General features: G+C 43.5%; 2 protein-coding genes across 5 annotated transcripts in view; both read right to left on the bottom strand.

Annotated features, from left to right (window-relative positions):
• The window catches only part of CHPT1 (choline phosphotransferase 1), a 38900-nt gene extending 24916 nt beyond the window's left edge, over window positions 1–13984 (bottom strand). Inside the window, exon 1 of the mRNA XM_075007550.1 lies at window positions 13522–13984. Coding sequence (XP_074863651.1) covers window positions 13522–13767 — 246 coding nt within the window. The 5' untranslated portion in view covers window positions 13768–13984. The remainder of the gene's footprint in view (window positions 1–13521) is intronic.
• A 3648-nt stretch (window positions 13985–17632) lies between these two features.
• MYBPC1 (myosin binding protein C1) overlaps window positions 17633–24607 on the bottom strand; it is a 114390-nt gene continuing 107415 nt past the window's right edge. For 3 of the 4 annotated variants that reach the window (XM_075007509.1, XM_075007517.1, XM_075007528.1), the window contains 2 exons: window positions 22620–22659; window positions 17633–18637 (listed from right to left, as the gene is read on the bottom strand). In XM_075007509.1, coding sequence (XP_074863610.1) covers window positions 22649–22659 — 11 coding nt within the window. In that variant the 3' untranslated portion in view covers window positions 17633–18637; window positions 22620–22648. The remainder of the gene's footprint in view (window positions 18638–22619; window positions 22660–24607) is intronic. The other variant, XM_075007537.1, reaches the window with a different exon arrangement.

The following is a 24607-nucleotide window of genomic DNA, read 5'->3' as shown; positions in this document are numbered from 1 at the left end:
GTAAGGTAGTGCACATTGGGAAAAATAACCTCAATTATACATACAATATGATGGGGACAAATTTAGATACAACAGATCAGGGAAGGGACCTTGGAATTATAGTGGATAGTTCTCTGAAAACATCCACGCAGTGTGCAGCAGCAGTCCGTAAAGCAAATAGGATGTTAGAAATTATTAAAAAAGGGATAGAGAATAAGACGAAGAATATCATACTTCCCCTATATAAAACTATGGTACACCCACATCTTGAGTACTGCGTGCAGATGTGGTCTCCTCACCTCAAAAAAGATATACTGGCATTGGAAAAATTTCAGAAAAGGGCAACTAAAATGATTAAGGGTTTGGAAAGGGTCCCATATGAGGAGAGGCTAGAGAGACTGGGACTTTTCAGTCTAGAAAAGAGGAGATTGAGGGGCGATATGATAGAGGTATATAAAATCATGAATGGTGTGGAGAAAGTGAATATTGAAAAGTTATTTACTTGTTCCCATAATATAAGAATTAGAGGACACCAAATGAAATTAATGGGTAGTAGGTTCAAAACTAATAAAAGAAAATTTTTCTTCACACATCGCACAGTCAACCTGTGGAACTCCTTGCTGGAGGAGGCTGTGAAGGCCAGCACTCTAACAGAGTTTAAAAAAGAGCTTGATAAATTTTTGGAGGTTAGGTCCATAAATGGCTATTAGCCAAGGGTAAAGTATGGTGCCCCTAGCCTTTAGTCAAAGGCTGGAGACAGATGGCAGGAGACAAATCATTTGATCATTGTCTTCAGTTCACCTCCTCTGGGGCACCTGGCACTGGCCACTGTCGGCAGACAGGATACTGGGCTGGATGGACCTTTGGTCTGACCCAGTATGGCCGTTCTTATGTAATCCTCCCTACACCTCTCTCTAAAGCTCTCAGACAGGCACTCTAATCCTTCTCACGAGGGTTTTGGGGAAGCCTGCCTTATTCTGACCTCCAAAACAGGACACCTTTCCATGCCAAGTGAGCAATAAGTAATCTAGCATCATTACATCACAGAGCATTGCAGCATAGCAACCAGCCCTCTGCCTACATTCAGTCAGCATCAGTTACTTATCAGTGTCCACTATTCTAAGCAAGCTAATCTCTCTCTTTGCAAACTAGAGGATGCATTAAGCTAGCCTAGAACAAGCTTCTACAGCATGCCTGGACCCCCACCCCCATCCCGTCCTCAGGCTCTGGGGGAAGGGAAACTTTCAGTGTCCCTGCAGAGCAGGAAGGAGAAGGACATGGCAACTGCAAGAGGCACACACCCTTGATAGCACAAGCCACACTACCACGCCTGCTCCCCGATCCCTTCCCCGGGTGCATAGGGGAAGGGAAACTCAGTGCCCCAGCAAAGTAGAGAAGGGAAGCACATGGTGAGTACCCATGCCAAACCCCTAAAAGCCATACCCTCCCCCACTCCTACCTACACACTTGCAGTGTGCACAGCTGCAGAAACTGCTTTTGCAATTACAAGCTTGAAAGCATGCCCCAATCTGTGCCTTACCATGAGCAGAAGCAAACCAAGTCAAGCAGGTCCCTTAAGATCTCTCTGTAGTACCTGCTGCACAAGGACACTTAAAAGACAAAATCTGACTTTGTGCATAACACTTCCCAATTTTTTCCCCCACAGAGACTCTTTCATGAAACTCCTTTGTGTGTTGTAAAACCTCTCATTTGCAGTAAATGTATCTGCCCAGTGTTCACTTACAGTTTCTTGTAGTGTGCTCAACCCTGGGCTCTCTGACCACGGGTACACCCCCACCCGCACTCCAGCTGTGCAACTGGCACACATCTAAAGGAGAATGCGAAAGTGAGAAAATATGTTCCTAGAACACAGGGACACTCCCCACATGGACAAGTCACAGTTAAATGCATGGAGGTCAACCCCGCTGGAGGAGAGGCAAGCGGATCGGGAGGAGAAGAGTGCTCAGAGGGCCTGCAGTGCAGACCCAAGAGGAAATGTTTGAACTAATGAGGCAGCAAACAGAGTTCCTGAGGTGCCTGGTACAAGAGCACACAGCTCCACTGCAGCCCATGCCCATGATGAATCACATGCCCTCTTACCATGTTCCATTCCCTCCTCACTCCCTCAGCCCCCCCAAATGCAGGTTATGGGGGAGCCTTGCATTCCACTCCCAGGGACGCTTCTGAGAGCAGAAGACTGACAGTCCCCCACCTGTGATGGCAAAAAGCCTCTTGCCCTTGTTTACCCACTTCCAAAGCTCCTGTCATGAACCCCTTTACTGTCTTCTAAATAAAAATTATTAAGCTCACAAAAAGGTGTTTTTATTGCTTGTCTTGCATGGAAGTGGGGAGTAGGGGGGATGGGAAGGGCAGGATTCACAGGATTACAGGCCATCATACATCGTATAGGAGGCACCTCCTTAAGAGCAATAGACATGACTCACGTCTGGTCACTCACAAAGCTGTTTTTCAAAACCTCCCTGATTAGCAGTGCCCCTTGCTGTGCTCTCCTTATTGCTCTGGTGTCTGGCTGCTTAAAATTAGCTGCCAGGCGATCGGCTTCAGACTTTCATCCTGGAATGAAATTTTCACCCGTACTATCTCAAAAGTTATGGTGCATGCAGCAGGCTGCCACTATGAGGGGAGTGTTGCTTTTGCTGAGGTCTAACAGAGACAGGAGGCTCCTGAACCTTGCTTTTAAATGGTCATATGCACATTCTGCTACTATTCTGCATATGCTCAGCGTGTAGTTGAATTGCTTCCTATTGAAGTCCATGCTGCCTATGTATGACTTCATGAGCCATGGGACCAAGGGATAAGATAAGCTGGATCTCCCAGGAACACTATTGGCATCTCCATGTTTCCAATGGTGCTTTTCTGGTCTGGGAAGAAAGTTCCATCCTACAGCTTTCTGAACACACCAGGGTTCCTAAAGATGTGTGGATCACACACTTTTCCCGACCATCCCACATTGATGTTGGTGAAATGACACTTGCTACCCACCAATGCCTGCAATACCATGGAGAAGTACCTCTTGGCATGTATGTACGCTGCGGCAAGTTGGTCTGGTGCCAACACAGAGACATGCTCCATCTATCACCACACCACAGTTAGGATCCTTCATTGCAGCAAAACCATCCACTAGACCCTGCACATTTCCCCAGAGCCACTGACTTTCATAAAGGAAGAGTTCTGATTGCCTAGGCTACCTGGATCACAGCAGCCCCCACGTAGACTTCCCCACTCCAAATTGAGTGCCCACTGACTGGTAGCTGTGTGGTGTTGTAAGCTTCCACAAAGCTATTGCCACACACTTCTGAACTATTAGAGCAGGACTCATTTTTGTATTTCTGCACTTCCGAGGGTGAGGGGAGAGCAATTCACAAAGCTCCATGCAAGTGTCCTTATGCATGTGGAAGTTTTGTAACCACTGCTGATTATCTGCAGAACAATGCAGTCCCACCAGTCTGAACTTGTTTCACAGCACCAGAACTGATGTTCCACTGCACACAAAGCATTGTGGGTAGCCAGCATCTCCCTGTTCCTCCTTTCCATTGTCTCACATTTGTGTAAAGCTGTGTCCTCCTCAGAGTCTTCATCACTCTGAAGGCTGCTTAGGTTCCGCACACACTGCAGTACAATGAGTGGGTTACTCATAATATTTGTCACAACAATTTGAAGTTGGAGGGGTTCCATGCTAAACTTGCAATGGTGTCTGCACCAATATGAAAAAAGGGCACAAAAAGTATTTTTGCCATTGCTTTCCAAGGGAAGGAGGAAGAGAGAAGTACATTATGGGAGGCTGACAACACACACCCAGAACCACCCATACTTGACTTTATAAAATCAGGTACCACAAAATTGACCTTAATAAATTTAATCTAACTTCCTATTGTAGACATAACTTTAGTCACCCAAAGGAAATGTATAAGTAGTAAGAACAGGACCTAAAATAAGCCTGTTTAAAGAGCCCTTAGAATTCATTATATTCACACTACATTTTGTGAAAGGATCCCAACCTAATGCCCTCAATTGCAACTGCAATTATGCAAGTACAAGTAGAGTTTAGTTACTCATCTGACTGTAGGACTAACTGCATAATTACTATAGATGTCTAATTTTTCCTTGTACCTGCAAATTGTTGGCACAATTTTGGAATCTTTCTTAGAAAACACGGGCTTTCGGATTTTTAAAACACTTTCATCGTCATCGGGTGTAAGCTTCTCCAAAGTGGGGGTACCTACTTACACTCTCATAATAAATTATCTTGTGTGACTTATGTTGGTACTATTAAATTTAAATTAAGACTACCATTCAAACTGTAGTTAAAATGTTCTCTTGCTGCGGGATTTGCAACCTCTGTCAAGGATCTGCTTTGGAGCATCTACATGAAGCAGTAAACGTCATATTACAATTCTTCAGATTTGTACATTATTTAGTTAATAAAGAATACAGTAACAACTTCAACAACCCCACTGTTATTCAACAGAATTAACATGATAATAAAAGTTTGATTTCTTAAAACTCTGAAACAAGGTTTCTTGAACTAAAGAGCATATGGTAGTGTCTACAGTCAACTTCAGAACATATTGTCAGAAGACAATTTAATAGAAAACAGTTCTGCTGCTCTCTGCTTCAAACCAATTTTTAATAACATAAATAGCTTTTTCTCACCCCTGATTAGAATGTGTATGCGCAGATGCTAGCATTCAAGATAAATATTTCCTCAGCCTTCTCAGCATGGGCTTTCAATTTCCTTATAAGTACCCTTTATGTCAGGATCCATGAAGCAGTTACCTCTTCAGGACAAACTGTGAATGAGGAGCAAAGGATTTTCATTCTCATCTTCCTCATAACTATATTCCCTCTGCATCAGTTAACACTACAGAACGCTAGCTGAGAGAGAAGGCAGACTGCACCAAAAATACACCAGCAGGTATGTGGATGGCTCGACAAATTGGAAACGGGACATGGAGCCTTTCATCCCAAGATCACAACTTCAAATATAACCCAGGGTGGTAGTGACTAACATACTACCATATGCATGTTTTTAGCAGCTGCCATGAAGAGTTAGTGTTCTCAATCTTATTGATAGTAAACAAGTGTCCAAATTGGAAAAAACACCACAATGCTTACACTTAGTTGAGTCTCAAAAGGTCAAAGAATTAATATTCGGAGACTGAAATAGCTTCAGTTAATGGAGTACTATGGTGACGTGTGTTCTTCCTCTGCCCAACTTTTCTTCCCATCTGTCAGTGAACAAGATTACTTCACATGACAGCACACTGGTAGGAATTTTAAATTTTGATGTTTTTTATTATTTTGTGCAGACTTTCCACGATTATGAAAAAGAGTATTATTTATTAGAACCCAGCTGTTATGTGGCAGGAAAGCAATCTATCTGTCCTAAAGTCTAATAAGACAACAGAGGGACCAATAAAAAGTGGGGGTGAAATTCGGAATCAGAGCGGATCAAGAATCTAGTGTCCTGAGCTATTCTGGCTTCCAGGGAAGACAAATAATTCTGCAATTAAAGCTACATAATGTCATGAACACAGATGTGCCAGTGAGATGGTAAATTTATCTGATTTTTTTTTAAACCCTAAACTTAATTATGCTGTCTTTGTCCTGTTCAATAGCTTTAAATCGTCAAGCTTGAAGTAATTTTGTTTTTAATGAAACTTTAAGAAATTACTTAGAAATTTACCAACTGAGTATAAATGAAGGACTCTGATAAAATTACTGTATGCCACATGGTAAAAAGGATCAAGATACGGTGTAAAAACAGATGGTGGCAGAACAATGAAAGGCCAAAGTGTTGGACTTTTCCAGTAATTGAGATGAGAATTCTTCCTAGTTACTAGATTATAATTCAGGAGAGTACAGCTAAATCATGTCCATTTTCTCATCAATCTACATCACCATGTGTCATTATGTCTTCTCCCTGTAATATAAACAGGTCCCATTCCCACCCCCCAAGCTCCTTTCAGTGTTAGTGGCCTTTTCAAATATGTACATTTAAGTTCTATATTACTTCTCATTAAATGATGAGCATCTAGAGCTCAGACCTTTTCCTCACAGGACAGAGCTAACTCCTAGATAAATTTTACAGACTTCTCAAGCACTCAATAATTTGAATCAACTTATTAATTCTGTGCCAGTTAGGCACAATATTTTTAAGGTGGTTTAAGAGACTTCTTGATGTATAACTAAACCATGCTTAACCTTTTCATAGTCAGTGCTCAACATACTCTTATTTTCAATGCATCCTATTCTGTCATATTTCCTTCCCCACATTCCCAGTTATTCAAAAAGGGCCAATTTTGAGTTTATTTTTGGAGATACATCTACAAACAAAATTTTCTGATTATTCCCTCCACCCATGCTGCTTTCATCTTCTGCAGTATGACAACCGATTCCTGCATATCATTAACATTTTTATACTTTTGACAGATTTCATCACTGTGAGTCCATGACTCAGGAATCTTGTGATTCCACTAGACAGAGGGCACAGGTTTTTCAGGTATCCCCTGAGTCAGACATATGCAGTAAAATTTATTAAAGCATGGAGTGCAAGATCTCTACCAAGACCCAATAGCCTACTGGTCATTGTAATCACTGTTAAATTTATGTATGGATAATGCCAACAGTGTTGTCTCAAAAACATAGTTTCTAGTAGAAAGATACAAGTAACCAGAAAGTAAGAGATTCACACTAAGGTCAGAAATGACCATTGTGATCATCTAGTCTGATCTACTGCACATTGCAGGCCACAGAATATTCACTCCCATAATATAGCCATAACATCTGGCTGAGTTACTGAAGTCTTTGTTTCACAATATAAGACTTCATATTACAGAGAATCAATCACTTAAACTCATTTAAACCCATGTCCCCTTGCTGCACAGGAAAGTGAAAAACCCTCAGTCTCTGGCAATCTGACCTGCATGAAAATTCCTATCACACCATCAAACATCAATTAAAATGCAAACATCAGTCATTGTGCTATGACAGATGACTGGTGTAACAGCTGGTCGTAAGAGGTTTACCAGGATACTGGCGTTGCAACACTAGCACATCCTGGCTACCAGAAAGAGTCAGGTTGCATCACTTCCTTTTGTGCAGGGGAGGGGAACCTATGGCCATGGGCTGGAACAGGCCCTGCTGCCTCCCCCACAGCAGCAAAAAGCCTGCACTGGCACTCCTGGCTGCAGGAATAGCAGCACCCAGAACTGCTTGCCTGGGGGCTTCTCCCCTACTACTCCCATCAGCCAGAATCGTGGCCAATGGAAACAGCAGGCAGTGATACCTGGGAGCAGTGGGGGCGGGAGGGGGCACAGAGCCACATGTGCCCCTGGGGAGCTATGCAGATAAGCATCTCTCCCAAACCCTTCATGCATCCTTCCTCCCATCTGCTCCCACACCTCATCTCCCTACCCTCAGCTTGCTACTGCACCTCCCTCGTGCCCAGACCTCCTACCCCCATTCTGCTTGCTGGAAATCTCCTCCTACACACTGAACCCCTCATTTTCATCCCCACCCTAGAGCCTGTGGGATCCATAAAATCCACTAGCCCCAGGCCCCCAGAAGAGTTAATCTGGCCCGGGAGAAGACCAGAACCACAGTCCTCCCCACTCCTCTCCCCCATCCTCCTGTCTCTACCTCTCCCCTGGATTGTAGCACAAGGTGAATGAGATGTGTCAATCAAGGGCCACATCAATGAGGGTTGAGGTTTTTTCCCTTCACTTTTGTGTGGCCCCTGACTGATTTTTCTGAGGATCAGTGGACCCCCATCCAAAACAGGTTTCTCACTCTTGCTTTAGTGCATTCATAATTTTCACATATTCCTCTCACAATGTCTTTGTACATCTCCAAGATTAGGCAGGCACATTTCCTCCACTCCAACCCCATTTGGCAGTGCACAATTAACTTTGATCTGCTGGGAAGAAAAATACCACAAAATGCTACAGTACTTTTGTGAGAGACAGGGAATAAGAATGGAGAGCTGTGACCCATCTCAGATTCAGTGTTTCAGTACACTTATCCCTCGCACTATGAGCACAATTGGTTCCCACATTTCTGCTCGTAGGCAAAAACTCATAAAAGCAACACTAAATTCCCATTAAAATATATGTAAAAGTCTCCAGTTTGTTCCAAGGGCTTGTAACCTGCCATAAACCAGTTGAGTTTAGGTACTTTTCTTATGTATTTGAATAGTCTGGCACCAGAAATAGGATGTAGTGTATGTATGTGGAGCAGGGATTCCCAACCTGTGGGTCAGGACCCAAATGTGGGTCCCATTAGATTTGTTAAAGGTCGCCAGTTGCATGTGGCTGTTAAAGAAGCCATTTGCAGTTTCTTAACACTGCTGCCTCAGGCAGATATCAATCAGTTGAGATAGGTGCTGGAGATGGCAGCTATCTCTGTCACTAGGGACAGCAATTACCTTATGCCTAGGTGCTGAAACCTTAACACTTGAGCTAACTGCTGGGAGGAGGAGGGCTGGGGGAACCACCCAGCCTAGCAGTCCCAGTGAAGAGGCTGCAGTGGGAGGAGGAGGAGTGTCTAAGGCTGGGGCTGTTGAGGGATGGGGGGGAGGCGTCTAAGACTGGGGGCAGTTTGGCGCTGCTGGAAGGCTCTAAGGCTGGAGGGGGGAGTTTAAGGCTGAGGGCAGTTTGGGATCTTGGGGGGGGGTGAGGTCTGTGAGGTGGGTAGAGGGGTCTAATACAGTAAGCCCTCAAGTCACCCAGGGGTTGTTCCTGCAACCCCTGCATAACTCAAATCTTCCTGCAAGGGGAGGGGAACCAGGAAGCACTAGGGCCAGTCAGTTTCCTGGCAGGAGTTGGGAACCAAGGGTAGGCTGGTTCCAGTCCCCCCAAGGCTTGCCAGACTGGGAAACCGATCAGCTCATGACTGCTCAGTTTCGCGTTCCTGCCACTATGGGGGAGGGAACCAGGCTAAGAGCCTTCTCCCTCTTTTCCCCTAGCCTAAGGGCCATCAGACAGCTGCATGTCTGAGGGAAGGGAGGGAGAAGGCTCCAGCTGTAGGGCTGCGGGTCTCCCAGCCTCCCAGCCAGGGACCCTACTCATGTAAGCAAGGGAAGTTCACTCATAGTGAATAAAGGTAGGTATATATGTTCCTCATTTTAGTGAGTACTCATTAGTAAAGTACTTGTTAAATGAGGGATGAGTGTACATCTTTCCCGTGCCTTTACTTTAAAACCTATTTCAAGACATGAGGGCTCTTAATCCAGGACTTTCATGCCACCAAACTACCTACACTTTTTTCTGATATTATTAAATGTGTACCTACACTTTTCTACGCTTTTTAAAAGTCTTTAGCGTCATTTTCAGTAATTTAAGGTAATATCAGAAGGGGACTACCATTTTACAGAATCCTTGAACAGTCACAATTTCATAGAGGGAAATATGGCATTGTAGTACTCCACAATTAAGCAGTCAAGGTTCTTAATTACGAGAAAGGTTGCTTTGGGGGGGCCAATTATGTAGAACTGATATGTTGGAAGCATACGATGCTACCAGGTAGGTCAACAACTTAATGAGTCATACAATTTAGTTTTCATTACTAAAAAGACAAGTAGATGAGGTATTTGGGACTGACAACTACACTGCATGAAAATAATGTGTGTGTTCAGAATTCAAAAGTAAGCACTGCAAATTTGCATGCTTTTTCCAGTTTCCCCAACTGCTTTCTTAAGGAAAAAAAAAGAGCGCCATTGATCTAGAGCCAGAATGCAAAAGTTGAGGATATTTAAAAAAAAAAAATCCCTCAGACAAGCTACAACACTCAAGTGTTATAATATTAAGAGATCGATAATACACTGTATATCCGATGTATATAGCAGATTTACAACCCATCCTGGACAATGATCCCCCACTTTCACAGGCCTTGGGAGGCAGACCAGTCTTTGCCCACAGACAACCTGCCAACCTGAAACAAATCCTAACCAGCAACTATACACCGGACCACAGTCACTCTAACTCAGGGACCCATCCATGCAACAAACCTCATTGCCAGCTCTACCCACGTATCTACACCAGCAACACCATTACAGGACCTACCCAGATCAGCCACACCATCATGGGTTCATTCAGCTGCACATCTACCAATATAATTTATGCCATCATGTGCCAGCAATGCCCCTCTGCTATATACATCGGACAAACTGGACAGTCTCTACGTAAAAGAATGAATGCACACAAATCAGATATCAGAAATGGCAATATACAAAAACCCGTAGGAGAGCACTTCAATCTCCCAGGCCACACAGTAGCAGACTTAAAAGTAGCTATCCTACAGCAAAGAAATTTCAGGACCAGACTCCAAAGAGAAATTTCTGAGCTACAATTCATCTGCAAATTTGATGCCCTCAGCTCTGGCTTAAACAAAGACTGCGAATGGCTGGCTAAATACAAAAGCAGCTTCCCTTTCCTTGGTGTTCACACCTCCAGATCAACTGCTGGTAGTAAGCCTCACCCTTGCTGACTGAGCTAACCTTGTTATCCCCACCCTTGCTCTGGCTTATTTATACCTGGCCCTGCACATTTCCAAGACCAGCATCTGATGAAGTGAGTCTGTGCTCACGAAAGCTCATGCTCAAAATTTTTCTGTTAGTCTATAAGGTGCCACAGGACCCTTCATTGCTGTTACAGATCCAGACTAACACAGCTACCCCTCCGATATTGGCCCTGAGTGTAGATCTGCTCTGAGGCCATTGTTTCCATCTTGGGATAGAGAAGTGTAGTCTAGGTCCTCTTCACCCCTGCAACATGCACAGCAGTTCAGAATGGCAAGAGAACTCCCACACTGCTCATTCTCCTTCTTGGAGCAGAAAGAAAACAGAATTTGGTTGGATAAAAGGGCAAGTTTGTGTTGTTAGGAGCTCCATATGTTGGTGAGAGAGAATATTGGGATAGGAGGCATAAAACAACCTCCTAAAATAAAACAAGAACACAGAACAGAAGAGGTTCCTGCTTCATATTACATGTTTACACTGGATACTGTGATGGATGTATGAAATTTAGCTCACCAAGTGAAATCTGACTCAGCATTTCAGCGTTACAAAACTCAACTTTTATAAAATTAATACCAGTGAAAAAAATGGGGAAAAAATCATTGGGCTCGTGCGCTATTGTGGTATACTTTAAAAAAGCATAGCCACGGCAGAATGAGGGGCTAGTCACCCCAACTACAATCCTGTCCAAGACTTCAACTATGTAGTGGAAGCAGCTAGTCCCTCCCATTGCATGCACTACCATGACTACACTTCTAGCATGCTAAGTCACTCATAGCTAGTGCAGGAATGTTTGCTCCACCCCAGCACAGATATAGCCAAAGTTATCAGACTAGTATTGGACAGTTTAAATTACAGCAACTTCAGTCTTACTAGTGTTCCCAACTTTGGGAATTGCTGGCGAGATACTGTGAGGAAAACAAAACAAAAAAACCCCACCTGTGTCTACACTAGCTCCCTACTTCGAAGGGAGCATGCTAAGCAGGGTGCCGGGAGATTATTAATGAAGTGCTGCGGTGCATATGCAGCACTTCATTAAGCTAAGTCTCCCCCACAGCAACTTCGAAGTGCCGGCTAGCATGTAGCCACAGCTAACCCACAGGCACTTCAAAGTGCCTGGGTAACTTGGAAGTCCCTGTACACCGCAGCACTTCATTAATACTCTCCCAACATCCTACTTACCATGTCTCCTTCAAAGTAGGGAGCTAGTGTAGACACAGCCCCTGTGTATCACAGAAAGTCAAGATTCTCATGTAACAACATGATTCCAGGAGCTGGGACTTAAGGATAACAATGTTGTGATTCTCATAATAAAATACACATAAATCTAATTTCTCTAGAAGAGAAATTTCAAAAACAAACTTGAAATTCATTACCTGAAAGGGTGTCTCCTTTCCCATTGAGTCAGTGAGCTTTGGAGTAGGTCAAAGTATTAGAAACCATAATCAAAAGCAACTTCCCCACAGACAAGGCCACAAAGTAGCACCAGATGCAAAACTTGCAGACATAACTACATTACGATAAGATCAACAACCTCCCCAACACATTGTTCATAACCCAAGGATCCTGCACATACCTATCAAAACACGATACATCTCATCCAGTGCACTGAATTGCCCAATCAAATCTATTTTGGTGTAACCAATTATTACACTATTGAATGAACTCACATGGGAAATTATAAAAGACAAAACACCCTGTCACCTTTGGACACACACTTGTCTTGACTCTGTCACTAAACATCTGACCTATGAGTCCTCAGACTCAAGGAAAACCTCCACAGCACTTTCAAAAGATGAGCCTAGGGGCCTAAATTTATTACTACACTAGACATTAAAATCATGACTGAATAGAAATACTGGATTTATAGCTTATTAAAACAGCCTGTAACTTACTAACTTTTTGTGTCCTATGATTACAGAGGCATTAACAGGACATTTTACCTTGAATGGCCACTAATAAGAAGTGCTACTTACACAACACTATCTGTTCCACCTTGCATATTGATGTGATGCTGGAAGTACCTTTCCCAGACTCGAAGAACTCTGGTGGCTAAAAAGCTTATCTGTCTCATTAACGGAAGTTGGTCCAATAAAAAAAATTACCACCTCACCCACTTTGTGTCTCATATCCTGGGATGGATACAGCTACAACTAGCATGTACTGTACAAACCTGGTCGGTTGGTATAACAACAGTTTGGTCTTTCCTGTGTAGACATGGGTCCCTTCTACAAAGAAAAGGCCAAACTTAGTTATAACACAGATGGTATTTAACGTATACATAGGCTCAATCGAAACCACTGTCTGAAGAGCCAGAGGTACAGCCCTGTGTATGTTTTTTACAGCATCCAGGGGTTTACAGGTGGAAGGAATGACAGTAGGGGGCAAATTCTCAGTCTGTGTAAGACTTTATTTTGCAGTAAGTGCTCTGTGCATTACACCTGGGGATCATACTACAGGTTAGAGACAGGCTCTATTTGCATGGTTGGTGTTTACACTAGAGGGAGGGTCATATAAGCCCTCACACAGTGAGCATATACAACACACATGCAAAATGGAAAAAAGAGAATTGAGTGCTTGAGCTGCTGAGGAGTTTCAGTCAGAGCAGGGACAGTGGGGGCAGGAGGTCAGTTACAGCAAATGTGGACTTCATGGTCACAGTGCAGCAGAAAGTGAAGTTGTTCACAGTGGAGCACAGGTGCAGGGAGGAAGACAACGTGTTTGATTAAGGAACAGGGACGGGGTGGGGGGGAAAGAGAATTGGCTGGAGAAGATTATAACCCGGACTACCATAGAGTACAGTCGGCACGGCGGCGGGGGTTACTGTGGGGCAGGGGAGCATTAGCCTGGGGCGGGGAAGCATGGGCCAAGAGGTGCTTTCCGAGGGGTGCCAGCGTGGCTGCCAAGGTGGGGGTTACTGCAGGGCAAGGTGGTTACTGCGGCCTGGAATCGCCCAGGCAGGGCCCCCGCCAGGCTGCGGGGGTTGGGGCGAAGGGCGCGGGCGGTACCTGCTCGGTGGCGCTGGGGCAGTAGGCGATGAGCAGCAGCGTGGTGAGCAGGTTGAGCAGGAGGCCGCTCAGGGTGATGGTGTTGGGGGCCAGCCAGGCCGGGACCTGCTCCACCAGCCAGGCCCAGTACAGCTGCAGCGGCGGCTCCAGCAGCGAGCGCCCGGACGCGCTGTAGCGATGCTGCTCCAGCCGCCTCAGCTGCGCCGCGCTCAGGGGCTTGGGCGGCGCCCACAGGCCGGCGGCCATGGCAGCGGCTCGCTCAGCGCCTCTGCCGGGCCGGGCCTGCTCCGGGGCTCGCCGCGGGGCGGGGCGAAACGGACTCAGCCGAAGGAGCGGCGCAGCCGCCGCCCAGAGCCGCTATTTAACCGGCGGCCTCGGGCCCCCCGGGGAAGCGCGTCCTCCCCGCGCTCCCCGCCGGGATACGGGGCGCCAGGCAGCCCCCGCCCGCAGGGCCGCTGTACCTCCGCCCCGGGGCGGGGCGGGGCGGGGCGAGGCGAGGCGAGGCGAGCAGCTCCTCCCCTGCCCGCCAGGGGGCTGGGCGCCTCCTTCTCCCCACGCCATGGGGGGCTGGGCAGCTCGTCTCCCGCCCGCGGCTCTACGGGGGCCTGGGCTGCTCCTTCTCCCGCTTCCTCCTGCCGGCTTGAGAGCCGGGGTGCTCCTCGCTCCCCAGCCCGCCCGCCCGCTCCTCCGGGAGCTGGGTTTCTCCTCGGCCCCCTGCCGCCGCACACAGTCTGGCCGAGGCGAGCCCCTCACACTGCCTGCGCACCCTTGTCCCGCAGGCTGAGCCCATCCAGCCCGCACAGCCCTGTGGAGCTCTGCCTGCAGTCTGGGGAAGGACTAGGACGAGTGGGCTCTCGGGCCCGGGCGGTGGGCTGCCCACAGCGTGTCCTTCCTCCCCCAGTGACAGCCAGCTGGGGACAGGTCCTCTGTGATATCAGCTGTCTGTGATCTAGGTTAGTCTATAAGGTGCCACGGGGCTTGTTGTGTCTGTGATGTCAGAGCAGGTGCTAAGCCAGCAGCCACATCATCCCATGCTGAAGCCTGTGGTCTCCATAGATCACCCGTTCCACTGGGGTCACCACTCGCCCTGTTTTAAGAGATGCCCCCCCACCTTCTGTGCTTAATATCCTGCCAGGCCTGCAAATAGAGACAGGGAAGCAAATACCCCAGGGCCGGGTGATTCAAAAGCAGCAGCTGGAACCCCAGACCATTTAAATCGCTGCTACAGCTCCACACAGTACCATCTAGGCAGTCCTAAAGGGCGGGTTGCGAGTCGTGCAGAAAAGAGGTCTATCACTTCTGCCTGAAGCCCTGCCCTTCTGGGAGCACAGAATGCCCCCCATCCCAGGGGTCTGACAGTTCTGTCAGCCCCCCTGTTTCCTTCAACTTAAACATGTTTAGCTGCTATTTATGCTACTTTAGCACAGATCTGAAAGCACTTTACAAAGGAATGTTAGTATTATTGTTCCCATTTTACAGATGGGGAATGAGGCACAAAGAAGTGAAGGGTCTTGCTGGAGTCATGTATCAATTAGTTAAGTGGCAGAACCAGGAACAGAACACAGCTCTCAACTCCAAATCAAGTGCTCCACTGTATTAAAGAAACATTTGATCAACTAACCTTGAAAAGGAAGAGCCATTCATCTAAAGGTATGATTCTGTGCCTCCTGGCAGCTTCAGGTTGCTCAATTTACACCTTATTTTCCATTCTTATTTCCTCCCTTCCCTTTTGCATGTCTTGGTCTGTCATAGTTACGTTGTCCACTTTATTTAGGACCCAGCCCTGCAATCTCTAATGCATGGGGTTATTTCTACACCCACATGGAGTTGCACTGCAGTCAATGAAGCGAGGGATGATCCCCCATCCATTATTTTAAGGATTGCCTGGTGACTATTACAAACATTGAATTGAAGCTGATAATTGCACTATATAGTTAAGGGCAGAAGAGACATACATTTGAGAGAAAAATACATGATATGCTAAGGAACATGATATTTCCCTAAAAAGTCCCTTAAAATACATTACCTCTTATTTTACATGTGGTTTTCCCTTATTTCCATTCAACAAAAGTGGTCTGTTTAGTAGGGTTCCTTGTGGATGCATTATTCTCTCCACAAGTTGCCAATTGCTGGACTAGAGCCTTGAGTTCTAAGTTCCCCAGGCCAAGGTCTCACTTGTCTGTAAAGTGTCATGTACACCAGTGGCACACCATACATAATGTGTTTAACTGGTTCTGTTTGAGCTTTACATTTAACATAGTCAAGTTTGCTGGACCTAACTGGGGGGCTTCAGAGGTGCATGTGCATTTATCAGATGGAATAACTGTGCTAAGAGGCTGTGGGACTGGAGCTCAGGTTCCTGAAATATGAAACAATAGCTCTATGCCTCTTTGGATCTGCAAAACTCTCCTCATACAAGTGGATATAATCACCAGAGGATCCTTGTATTGTAGGGAGATTCTTGAGTGATGTAGAGCTGATCTAGCAGCTCCTATGCTATCTCTACCTAATTGCAAATGCAGAGAGAATAACTGGGATTTCTTTGTACCCCAGCTATTTTCAACTGCTGGCATGGCCCTTTGTGAGTAAAACAGGTAGACTCACCAATATGGCACCTTTTGCTCATCCTTCCAGGAATCAGCTGAATTTCTCCTACAGGAGGCCCTCCTCCATTACTCCCACTTTGCTGTTTCCCCCATTCTGTGGTCCTTGTCACTTCCTAGGCTGCACCATCCTTTTCTGGGCACAGCCCTCTGGCTGTGTCCCACTGTACTGCCTCTCCCCTTTCAGTGGAACTGACAGTCTGTAGTCCAGCCACTTGCCTCAGTGGTCAGCTGCAGTCATCAATCTAGTCCCATGCTCCAGGGGCACACTGCAGTCTGTGTTGACCACTTCCCTCAGGGCAAGTGGGTGTAAATGCGGACGGATCCCAGGCCTGCCTACTTGTCTTTGTCCCAGCCCAGGTCTTCTATAGCCAGCAGCCAGTCTGTGTCCCCCTCCAACTCCTTATCTGCCTCTTTTCTCTGGGCCACTTCCCCCAGAGCCCCAGCACTTTATCTGCCCTTCCTCTAGGGGAAATAGTCAGCCAGAAGCAAGCAAGATAGCTCAATCGCTTGCTCTGTCTGTGGTGCTTCCAGGCAGCCAGTCCTTCTTTCAAGCAGGCCAGGGAAAGAGTACTCTTTGCTCATTTGAGTAGCATTTCATATATGGCCCCAGCTGACCCTGACTGGCTGCTGCAACAAACCACCTTCAAGTTGGTTCTCTTAGTGAGCCCTTCTCTAATTGGTGGTTCTGCGCAGGCTGCCTCTGGCCTACTTTAATACCTCCTCTCCCTTGTGCGGGGCAATTGCCCCACTACAATTAGCACTTGGTATAAGTGAGAATAGCCTTCAGAAGCAGAGGGCCAAACACACCTCAAATTTATGCCAGTCAGTAGATGGACAAACGTATGGCGCAGATGACAGAGAGAGCGTAAAGTGGGCATAAAGCTGTGCACATAAATACATGCACACAGCATGGGAGGCTATCCACACACATGCGCCCCACTGCACACTAAACATGTCTAGCCACAGCTCAGGGTCTAGCCCTGATATGTTATCTATTGTTATTTTTTAAATGTTACCATCTGCTTCTCTTGCACATTAATGCTCCTAGCACTGGGAAATTAGTGTACCGATTTATCTGATCTAAATGTTTCTATGTAAATCTTATGCTTCATTTTCATCTTGCATGACAAGGAAAGAAACTCAATAGCAGCAGGGTTAAGACTTACGCATTTGTGGTGATGTGTATATGGAATCAGTGAATTAGGAGGGTCCTGGTGAAACAATAAGGAGATTTTTTCCCTATGCCTATTATAATTAAGAACGCAAATATAAACTAGTGTCTGTCTGTCTGTCTGTCTATCTGTGATGGTGTCCATCTTCCCCAACTTTTGTATGCCACTTGTTTTAGACTAAGATCTTTGGTCAAAGATCATGTTTTCGTATGTGCTTGTGCGATACCTAGCACAATGGCACTCCAGTCTGACACCTCTGCAATGTGGAAGGTAAATGCTAAATTATAATATGGAGAGAACATGTAAAATAACAATCAATAAACAACATTTTGGTAGGTCTTTAACACTTGGTATTTATTGTACATTAAATAAAACACTAATTTCAGTTGGAAGAAATTTGATTTGTGGTGAGTCATAAGAATATAAACCTTTTAGATGAAGAAATACTGAACTAAAATGACTATTAAATGTATGTGAATTAAACAGTCAGTTTGCAGCAAAACCTTTTAAATTCTTTTAAATTTCTGTTGATGAACAAGATCCATTATCAAAAGAGGTATGTATGTCAAGGCCCTAATGCAGGGGTCAGCAACCTTTCTGAGGAGGAGGTCTGAAATCTGACCTCTATGTACGTTCCGAGTGCTGATCATTCTTTTTAAAGTCACTAATAGTCCTACTTACAACAGCTTCATTAATAAATAAATTAAGATGAGGAGCTTTACATTTAGGTGGTGGTTGGTAGCATTAGCTGGTCTTTTGTTAGTCCACAAGCACGCTCCCAGATGCATAGGGGAGAAGGGTGAGGCTGAGCTCCCACCTTGCATGCCAGTGAAAAATCAGCTTGTGAGCCTCTCTTGGCACCTGTGCTGGGGTTTGCTGACCCCTGCCCTAATGGATTGACACTGGCTGATCAGTCTACTTTCACTCAGACAAAAATATGCCTAGCACTACAAAGTACAAGATTGTCTTCTCATGCTTATTACACAGCTTCTTCTCCTTCCTCAGTCAAAACAAACAAAACACAATGTCAAACAGAAAACAATGCTGAACATTACAAAATGTGTCATGGCTTCAAGTTCAACTCCAAAGCAATTCATGCGTAAATTTTCTTTTCAGCAGCGGGAGGAGGGGGAAAGCAGGGAGGCACACTGTTGTGCTGCTATTGCAAGAATAAAAATGATGTAATGCTGGCTGCCAGTTTCCAAAACCATGGCAAGAAAGCACTCTGGACGGGCTCTCACTTTCCTTCAGGGTTGCCTGCTTGCACTTCTTGCAAATATGAATGAATGATATGTGGAGGCACCCCTTGCATTAATAGTCTGAAGAAGGAAAGCCCACCTACAGACAGGGAACAAGACAATCAAATGGTTAATGCTACCACAAGAACTAGATTTTTAAAATATTTTTCGGTTTCTGTGAAAAATACTGAATCAGTAAAGTGACAGATATTTAGTCAGTTCCTGTGCCGTATTTTCATTTGACACAGTGTAAAATGTACTCCTCTTCAAAGGGCCAGCACAATGGTAACTCATAATTGAAGTCCTATGTTGGGGTTTTAAGTGATGCATAGAACTTGTGCTGGACCCTTGAAAATACTGTATTTCTCCTGTAATGTACCAGATTCTGTCATTAGTGGCATCCAATGCAACCCCACCAATATACAGTACATAATCTTCATCCCAAACAATCTTGTTCATTTAAACGGAGTTGCATGAAGTGTATCTGAAGGTAGAATTTGACTATGGAAGCCCAGTGCAGAGAACACTTGACACTCAGAAGAAAGAAAAGCAGTGCAGAGACATTCACATTATTAGTTCTGAATTTTATAATAAACATTTAGCAATATATTTACCATACCTTTTTGAATTTGACTGAAATATGTGTAACTTATTTGTATGTATGAAAGAACTGAATAAAAGGCCAAGACTCTCAAAAATAGATGCTTCAATTTAGGCTCTGAATTTCATGTTTAAGCACCTAAATAATTAGTCTGTTTTTCAAAAAAAAAAAAAAGGCTTTGAAAATCTGACCATAAATTCATAAATGCACAAATAAACAAAGAAGGATTTAGAATAATCCTATTTCTGTAACGAAATAATCTCCTCTGATAAGATTCAGTAATGACCCTTCGACATTAGGCCTTACTATAGTTGTGAGCAAAGGATCATCTAAAAGCGAAATCCATTCTGATAGCATGCCCTTAAGGAAATCACTACAGCCAGATGCTCCTCTTTTGCATTGTGTGGAGGAGAGGTACTTCACATGGAAAGACTTCAGGATCAACATCTGGAGGGGAGCCATCGGTGCACTGCATTTGACTCCTAACAAACTGGCACCAATCATTCCTCCCAGATAAATCATGGTAATAGCTCTGCTATCAATGACTACTGTCAAATATTGCTGTCAGAGCTGAATTTTTGAGAGCTGTGAAGCCTAAAGATGCGCTTCTCCTATTTCCCCACTTCCTTGATTCTGACAAAAAACAGAAGTGTCAAGATATCTCAGTAGTGGGGAGTGTTTAGGTGATACATTTAGATTTCGTTGTTCCACACAGCGACTTGAAAATATAAATCAGTTACTAGAGTTCAAAGTTTGTCACAGTTTCCCCTAAAATTATGGTCCATTCATGACCTCTCCCACAAACATCTAGTGCTAGCCAGTGGTGCTCACAAAACCCATAGCCGTAAGATCCCTCAACATTTGGGCAGACCTCTGTAGAAGAACAAAGCAAGCAGTTCTGTAGCACCTTAAAGACTAACGATTTCATTGATTAGGTAACGAGCTTTCGTGGGAAAGACCCACTTCTTCCGATTCAGGAGCAGAACTGAGAAAGAACTGAGGAATCAGCTAAATATAAAAAGTAAAAATTAAGGATTGCTGGGGAGAAGAATGAGGAGGAGACAAAGAGGATAAAAAAAGAAACCCCTGTGAAGAATAAATTAAGTTGTTTCCTTTTTTCTCTTCTTTCTATCTCCCCCTTCTTCCTTTTCTCCCCACTATTACTTTTTCCTTTTTGGCTATGTCTATACCAGCCCCCTCCTTTCGGAAGGGGCATTTAGTTTTAGGAAGTAGGTGGTTTTGAAGTCTTGGGGGTCTTTTCAAAGGGCCCTGTCTACACGGGTGGCGCACGATTAAAAAGCAGTGCTTTCAAATTGTGCGTGGCTGTCATTATGCTGATGAGGCACTGCATATTCATGACGGTGCCTCATTATCATCTTCCCAACTCACTCATTACCTTGCCCCTTCCAAAAGGAGAAGGCTAGTATAGACATGGCCTTTATGTTTAGCTGACTCCTCCCTTCTCTCTCATTTCAGCTCCAGAATCTGGAGAAGTGGGTCTTTCCCACAAAATCTCATTATCTAATAGATAATATCGTTAGTCTTTAAGGTGCTACAGAACTGTTTGCTTTGTTTTGTGAAGATCCAGACTAACACAGCTACCTCTCTGATACTGCTTACCCTGTGGAAGAAGTCGGCTAGTGGGCTGCCATTCATATTAGGGTAGTTTCCACCGGTTTCAGTGAGGGCTGGGGTCTGACTGTTGTCTCTTGCTTTGCCCTTTCTGGCTCACTAGGAAGCTCTGTTTTTTGTCTTTGGGAAGTTGGGCTTGCTGTGGAACTTTAAAACAGGCTGCAGCATCTGCTGAATAAGCATCCTACAGCACAATCAACATCCACAGCCTCTCAGGTCTTCTAGGGCTTGGAAGGCACGTTACTTTGGATGTAGTACCATAAGGGTAAAGAAATAGGTCCAATCTGTTTTTAGTTACTCCAGCACAGTGTAAACCTGGGGTTATCATGAAGACAGTGGAATTATTCAGAATTTAACCTGCAAGGCACAGTTTGGCCTGAGAGCTTTAAAACAGATTTCAATATATTCAGAAATACAAGAAATTTTTACTTTTTCCACTGTATGTGGGATGGTAAAGAGTATGTTTTAGACCAAGTTTTGCATTTTTTAAAATTTGTTTAGTAGGGTACTATGTTTCCACCATTCTCACTTATTTCTAGAGAACTCTCCTTTCTTAACTAAACCTAATTTTGTTTAATTGTAAGTGCTCACACATGTAGTGTAATTTTATGGGAGCAGTGGTTTAAGGTAAAACTAGCATATAGGTTTACTGTTCCTCTGAGAGCTGAGGACTTGGTGGTTCTTGGATTAGCCTGTGTCAGGGCTGGCTAGCACAGGGGAATAAATCAAAGGGACCTGGGGACTAGGATGCACCTAATAATAACCTTCAAGATGATGACAGGACTCAGTTAGCCCATAGGAGATGTTAAAGAGCTAACATCTAACCAGCAGAGACAAGGCTACTGCTCATCAGAGGCATGGAATAAAAAGGCGACTCAGTCTTGGATACCCCACAAACAGTCAGAGGGACAATGGGAAAATGGTAAATATTTTGCTAAAATTACTAGAGATATCCCTCCTTGATAGGGAAGGTTGGTATGTGTGAGAAGGAAGCTGCTTTACTACTGCACATTTTATAAATCTGCATGGATGTTCACTTCTTCAAGGTGCAAATGCAATTGCGGATAATAACACTTACCTTCTGAGGCATTCCTGTAGCACATCAAAAGTTTTAAAGCAAAAGTACATTTTCACGATGAATACATCATTCTCCTTAACTGAGCAAACTGTATATGAGCTCAGTTAAACTGACTGATCCAATATTGACAGAATTTTATTCTACTTACCCAATATAGGACAAGCCAGTTTATCCATTATTACATATTATTATCCTAATAAAGAGACATTATTTAATTATAAGTCTAAGTAAGTGAGCTGCATCATTTAACCCTATTACTCTTTCAGAGCTGTGCCTTCCTAATCTTAAGTGCGCAATACAGACAAAAAATGGCATGCTTTATAGCTTTCTTGGAAATGTGTGTAATGCAAATTTTCATAGGACACATTCATTTTTAAAATAAAATAAAGAGATGTAAAATTGTCTCATTTATTTAGAAGTCTATCCTTACAAGCAAACTGATTTTGGATGAAAAATGCTCTTATATTACTTGTATTTTCTTTATGGTAAGTAATTAACCTAACTCATTCTCTGTTAAATTCATTTGAAGCCTTTTCACTACCAGAATGTAAGTGGACTGTACTGCTAAAAGGAGTTACTATAATAACATGCAATTATTGGGAAGATTAAGTGTTAGTTGTTAGTTACAGCACAATATAATATGAATTCAAATTATTGATTTAAAAACATTTTCATTAAATGACATAATGAAAATCATGCCATACTTGGCAGGCTTGGTATGACGTGAAAACAGACATAAGCTTCATATGCAAGAACCATATGAAAGCTTACCTTAGATGGCAATATACATTCAAAAATCCTTACTGTGCAACTAAGAGAGAGAGAGAAAGAGACGTAAGCACTTAACTGCTAACAACAAAGTAGAAAATTTGTTGGTTGAAATTATGCTCATAATTATGACAAGATGATATTTTAATCCTTAGTCATGTAAAATATGTAGGATATAGCAGCATATGGAAAGTAAAAGGCAGGGATTGAGTACCACTTCAAAATTATCATTAATATGTGAAATATTTATTAATATGCACAAATATGATTGGCTTCTGTAATTAGTATAGGGTACACAGTGGAGCCAATCAAATTGAACAATTGACTTTTAAGATAAAAGTTTCCAAACTTAGCTTCAGAAGAAGCTAAATCATATATATATACATATTTGTGTTTTTCAACACAGGAAAAAAATCACACACATGGCATTTTATATATATATATATGTTGAAACTCTAAAAGGCAAAATTATCAAGTATAGACTAGTTACACACCAGTACCTTCTTAAGTACCTTGTCACACATACATGTTTATATTAGTTAAGGCATGCTATTTACTCTATAGGAACCATTAGCTTTAATTATTTTACACTAAACAGTTGTAACTTTAGCAGCCATTAAATAAAAGAAATATCCAAAAATATGTAAAATGGTTGGATTAGATTCCAGCTTAATTGCTTCTTAAGTGTAAGTTTTTAAAATGTACATCTGAATGTCTCCGATATTGGCAGTATTTGTGTTGTGGCATTTCTGCAATTTAAAAATGGCCATATCGATATTTTTGAATTTTAGTAATGTTAAAAATGTCATTTCTATTCAAAGGGATAAATTCTCTGCAGGTGTAACTCTGCTGAAACCAAACTTGAAGTTAACAGATTTATGTTGTTAGAGAATTTATTTGGCTGTAAGGGTGAAATCTTGGCCCCAATGGGTTAGATCTTCACTGCAATTAAACAAGTGCAGCTGGCCAATACCAAATGATTTTGGCTCTTACAACCGTTTAATTACAGCATCAATGTTCAGGCTTGGACTGGAGTTCAGACTGCAGGCCACTGTGAGGTAGGAAGGTCCCAGAGCGTGAACTGCAGCCTGAGCCCAGGAATCTATGCTGCAGTTAAACAGTCCCTTAGCCTGAGCCGCCAAAGCTTGAGTCAGCTGGCACGAACCAGCTGCAGGTGTTTAATTGCATGTAGATGTACCCACTGGTCCTATTGTCTTCAACAGAGTTAGTATTTCCCCCTTAGATTTTGCATGCCAAGTGTCAGCCTGTATTGATGTTCTAAGTAGCAATTCAGAATAGAAAGCTGGCTTGCAATAAGGAGTAATTTGTAAAATAAAATGGGTAACATGGTAATATCTCTGTTCTTTCAATAATTCTCCAGCTTATATCAAATTATCTTAAACTTGATCCTCTGAGAAGAAGATCAGAAGGAACTGATAAAGGGAGCGGCATACATTAAAGTTCATTTAAAAAATGCATGGCTTTATTGCTAATGCAAAAGTATAAATTCTTGCCTCAACTTTGCATAACTCGGATGTTAGCTCCTGCAGTCTTGATTAATTTGGCCTTCTTTGCTCATGTGACATAGCCAATGTATGTCATGAGACACTAGCTAGTACAATCTAAAAGCAGCTAAGGAAGACACACTTTACATGCAAATACATTTTGATGTAAAAAGAGAGGAATGGAATGGAAGGTAATGTCCAATGGAATAATTTTAAAAACCTGTTTCTTCCCCGACAAGAAGAATGGTTCTCCTGGGGTAATTATTCCATGATATAAAACTGCAGAATTAGAACATTTGTACTGGCATTTATTTCCATTTGAAATGGTTCCCACCCAATTTATTTAACAACTTAATTTTATAAAATGTGATTAATACCAGTTGTAACTATTCACAGAATTCCTTACTATCATTGAGTTATTGAAGTGATAAGCAACTTTGGCTTCACTTGTAAGGCTGCTAACTCTCTCCAAAGTAGTCAATTATC

This window comes from Carettochelys insculpta, chromosome 1 (genome assembly GCF_033958435.1).
Source record: "Carettochelys insculpta isolate YL-2023 chromosome 1, ASM3395843v1, whole genome shotgun sequence".
Taxonomy (NCBI): Eukaryota; Metazoa; Chordata; order Testudines; family Carettochelyidae; genus Carettochelys; species Carettochelys insculpta.
The sequence above is the reverse complement of the archived record's forward strand: the minus strand, read 5'-3'. Positions and strand labels throughout refer to the sequence as shown.